At 38.3% G+C, this 5165-nt stretch overlaps 1 protein-coding gene across 1 annotated transcript in view; it reads right to left on the reverse strand.

Moving 5' to 3' along the window:
- The window catches only part of LOC100483384 (zinc finger protein 677-like), a 17035-nt gene that overhangs the window by 3124 nt on the left and 8746 nt on the right, over positions 1–5165 (reverse strand). Inside the window, exon 4 of the mRNA XM_034639133.1 lies at positions 128–225. Coding sequence (XP_034495024.1) covers positions 128–225 — 98 coding nt within the window. The remainder of the gene's footprint in view (positions 1–127; positions 226–5165) is intronic.

The following is a 5165-nucleotide window of genomic DNA, read 5'->3' on the forward strand; positions in this document are numbered from 1 at the left end:
GGAAATGATGGACAAAGAATTAAAAAGCAATCAGGAAAATACTGTATAAATAAACAGAGAATATCAATAAAGAGACAGAAGGTGGAAACAGAAACTAAACACTTTCTGAAACTGAAATGTAAAATACCTGAATTGAAAGTTTCATAGAGAGGTTCAATATCAGGTCTAATGACGTGGAAGGAAGATTCAGCAAACTGGTAGGGAGATCTGTTGAAATTACTGTGTCTGAGGAGCACAAAGAAAAAGACTGAGTATAAATGAACAGAGTTTAATGGTGCTGCATGACAAACATCATGTGGGCCAACATATGAACAATGGGAGCCCCAAAAAGAAAGGAGAAAGAGAAGGAAGCAGAAGGAATATTGGAAGAAATGTGGTAGACAATTTCTTAAACGTTAAAAGACAAGACTCCACGAATCTAAGAACTCAGTGAACACGCAATTACGAAAAACTGCAACAGAGATGCACACTGCAACAAATCATAATCGATATGTGAAAGAGAAAGGTATGAAGAGAGAATCTTGAAAGCAGGAAGGGAGAAGCATCACGTACAAAGGACACACAGTAACTTTCAGAGCTAATTTTTCAGCCAAACCGTGAAGTCCAGAGACAATGGGATAACATATTTAAAGTGTTGACAAAACAAAACAAAAATCCGTTAATTAATTCTATCCCCAGAAACATTATCCTTTGAAAATAAGGGAAAAATTAGGCTTCCAAGAGAAACAAAAAGTGAGGAAGTTCCTTGTAAGTAAAACAGCACTATAAGAAATGAAAGATGGAATACTTCTTAATTTATTCTCGGAGGCCAACATTACCTTCCCCCCACCCCGAGAGAGAGAGTGAGTGAGTGCTGGAGGGGAAGAGCAGAGGGAGAGGCATGGAGAGTCTTAAGCAGACTCCACGCTGAGTCTGAGCCCAATGCAGGGCTTGATCTCATGAGCCTGAGATCAGGACCTGAGCTGAAACCAAGTCAGACCCTTAATCAACTGTGCCCTCTTGGTGCCTCTGAGGCCAATGTTATTCCGATACCAAACCAGACAAAGACATCACAAGAAAAGAAAACTACAGAATAGTATCCCTTATTAATACAGATGTAAAAGTCTTCAACAAAACACCAGCCAACTGAATAGAAAGTATTATTAAAATTACACAACAAAGGGGCACCTGGGTGGCTAAGTCGGCTGAGTGCCTTTGGCTTGAGTAGTGGTCTTGACGTCCTGGGATGGAGCCCCATATTGGGCTCCCTGCTCAGCGGGGAATCTGCTTCTCCCTCTTCCTTTGTGCCCTCCCACCCCCGCTCATTGCTTTCTGTCTCTCTCAAATAGATATATAAAATCTTTAAAAAAATTACACAACATAAGTAAGAGGGACTTGTTCCAAGAATTTAACAGTGGAAGGTTCAACATATAAATACCTATAAACATAGTAATTCATATTAACAGTAAGATAAACAGAAAAAACCTACATAATGACCTCACTGTATGCAGAATATTTGAAAAATTCTAAAACTCCTATGACAAAAACACTTAGCATACTCAGAAGAGAAGGGACTTTACTCAACCTCTTAAAAATTATTTGTGAAAACCTATAGTTAATATCCTAGATGAAACAGTGAAGATTTCCCCCCAAGATAAGAAATAAGACATGGACATCCATTTTCATTGATGGTACCTAACACTATTCTGCAAATTCTAACCTGAGCAATAAAACAAGGGGAGAAAAAAAAAAAGAAGCACACATACTGGAGAGAAAAAGGAAAATTATCTCCATGTGAAGATGTCATAGATCTACATATATAGAATTCCATGAACTATCCCCTGAAAGACATACACACACACCCCCTTCTAATGTTGTAAGTGATGTCAGGAAAGTTGCGGGATACTCAGTTGTGTTTTATACACTATAATGAACAACTCGAAAAGGAAATTTTAGAAATGATACCATGTATAATGAACCACCCAAAGGATAAAATGCCGTGAAATAAATTTAACCAAGGAGGTGAAAGACCTGTAAGGCTAAGAATTGTAAAATGCTGCTGAGAGAAATTAAACATGTTTACATAAATGGAAAAGACATAGCAAAGAATGGATTGGAAGATTTCATATTTTCAAAGATGGTAATACTGACCAAAGAGTTCTGGAGATTCTATACAGACACTACCAAAATTCCAAAAACCGTTTTTGTAGAAGTGGAAAAACATGATCCAATAAATATGGAACTGCAAAGCGCCCTGAAGAATCCAGACAATATTGAAAAAGAAAAATTCTATAGAATAAAGAGAGACAAAACACAGGCTGGTAGTTTCCAAGGACTGGAGACAGAAGAAAATGTGGAGAAACTGCTTAATGGGTAAAGAACAGTAAACTGGAGTGTTGGAAATACACAGCCAGACAGAGGCAGTAGCTGAACAACTGCTAAATGTGTGAAATGCCAATGAATTACTCACTTTAAGACGGTTAATTTTATGTTATGTGAATTCCACTCTAATAAAGTATTCTTTTTTACATTATTTTCTTAAAAGATTTTATTTATTTATTTGAGAGAGACAGAGTGTGAGCAAGAAGAGAGGCAGAGGGAGAGGCAGAAGCAGGCTCCCGCTGAGCAGAGAGCCCAACACGGGGCTCAATCCCAGGACCCTGGGATCATGACCCGAGCTGAAGGCAGTCGCCAACGGACTGAGCAACAAAGGCACTCCCCTAGAGTGTTCTTTTAAAATAAGCTAACTAGTGATTAATTCATTTTCCAATTTCCAAATTTCAGAGGCAACACCATACAAACTTAGGAGACCAGGAAATCAGGGACAGCCAATTTAAATTTTGACACTAAGTCTGTTTATATAATGTAAAAATAATAGTTTCTCTTAGACTGGCTGCTTCTTGTTACCTGAAATTCTATCAAGGATCTTTCAACATAAATCCGCACATGAGACAGACATGAGGTGAGGAATGCTTTTACTGTATTAGTAATCATATAATTATCCTGAATAAATAAAAATTACCGTGCACCTGCCCCAAATTAATAAATCCTGAATTCACGAAGACTATCAGGAAACTACAGGTAACCTTAAGGGTCAGTGCATTAACACAACAAGGAATAACTTCTAGTGAGGACAATATTATCAGTAGCAGTTAAGGGCAGAAACAATATTTGCCAGTTTCAGGAGATTCATGCAGCAAGTGGCTGTGCAGAGGTGACCAACAACATAAGAAACAGTAATGGCCAGAGAACAAAACACTGAGATATGGGTCAACAAGGACAATGTGAACACTAATTAGAGTTCAGGTTAAATAAAAGATGGAAAACAAAACAATCATCTTTGGTTAGCAGAAAAATGGGATTTCCAGAACCTTACAAAATTTTGTGGAAAACTGGGTCATAAGTAACAGTGATGAATTACACGAAGTACAAGAAATTGGTATTTATCTATAAAATAAAATTAGATATTTAAGTACTAGTTCATATACCAAGACTTTCACGGCAAATCTACATAGGGAAATTATTTCTTAAAATAAAACAGTTGAGCCAAAATTTATTTATTTATTTTTTTAGATTTTTTTTTTTATTTATCTATTAGAGATAGAGACAGCCGGCGAGAGAGGGAACACAAGCAGGGGGAGTGGGAGAGGAAGAAGCAGGCTCATAGCTGAGGAGCCTGATGTGGGGCTCCATCCCATAACGCCGGGATCATGCCCTGAGCCGAAGGCAGATGCTTAACCGCTGTGCCACCCAGGCGCCCCTGAGCCAAAATTTAAAAAGTCTATAAAACTCATATAAAACCCAACAAGTTATGTTTAGACAAATTAAAATATACCATAGAAAATCTTATATAACTAATTATGGATGAATTTCCTCTAATTCTGGGAGGAACACAGTCACTTCAAAACAAAAGTATATTCTCAAGATATCCAAGGTTCCCAATTTAAAAACTCCAAATCCATTCAAACGAGAAAAGTATTTTTTTAAGTTTATTTTATTTTAGCAATCTCTATACCCAATATGGAGTTAGAACTCATGACCTGAGATCAACAGTCACATGCTCTTCTGACCGAGCCAAACTGGCACCCCAAGAAGTGTTTCTTAAGAGTCAATTATAAAGTCAAGCAACACTCATGGAAAAGGATAACTACAAATGTATTTTCCCTATTCTAGAGGTTACACAGGTTTTGGTAAAACACCTAATCAGCTATAACCCTTAACATTCAGGAAGGAAATCTTATAAAATATATCAACCAACATTCATTCTTCTATCAAACAGTCCCACAAAAAACAGGTATAAAACAAAGAACACTAATGAGTGTCATCAAAAAAACATAACCAATGATTAAATACAAAAACAACAAGTTGCTTTATAATACATGGAACGCTACAGATCAAAGTAAAAGCATTTTCAACTATGGAAATGGGGTAGAGTTCAATAAGGCAGACATCATGAACCCATAAATTCCCCCAACACTAAATCAACATGTTATTTGTTGAAGAAGGAACAACAGCACACACATGGAATGAACACTGTTCCATGAACAACAGTTTGGTCAACAGTCTCACAGATGGGATTATGAATGCAATTTCCTCCCTAGAATAAATTTCTGAACATGTTCAGGATGCCTGGGTGGCTCAGGTGGTTAAACCTCTGCCTTTGGCTCAGGTCAAGAACCCAGGGTCTTGGAATTGAGTCCCACATCGGGCTCCTTGCTCAGTAGGGAGCCTGCTTCTCCCTCTGCCTGTCACTCTCCCTCCCTCTCTCTGGCAAATAAATAAATAAAATCTTTAAAAAAGATAAATAAAGGGGGCGTCTGGGTGGCTCAGTCAGTTAAGTGTCTGCCTATGGCTCAGGTCATGACCCAGGGTCTGAGATGGAGCCCCACGTCAGGCTCCCTGCTCAGTGGGGAGTCTGCTTCTTCCTCTACCCCTCTCCCCTACTTGTGATCTCTCTCAAATAAATATTTTTTTTTTAAAAAAAGGAGCACAACTTTGTTTTTTTAAAAAATTCCTATACTTCTTCATGCAAAATCAAGGGGGATGAGCATTAGTGTACTCCATCAACATTGCCACAATGTCCTCGACAGACACTTGCTGACATGCCAAAAACCAGGAGGACAACTGGAGCCATAAGCCAGGCTCTTCACCCTACACTCGATCTCAGCACCGTGGAACATGCTGAC

The sequence above is a fragment of the Ailuropoda melanoleuca genome, chromosome 12 (assembly GCF_002007445.2).
Source record: "Ailuropoda melanoleuca isolate Jingjing chromosome 12, ASM200744v2, whole genome shotgun sequence".
In the NCBI taxonomy this organism is placed as follows: Eukaryota; Metazoa; Chordata; class Mammalia; order Carnivora; family Ursidae; genus Ailuropoda; species Ailuropoda melanoleuca.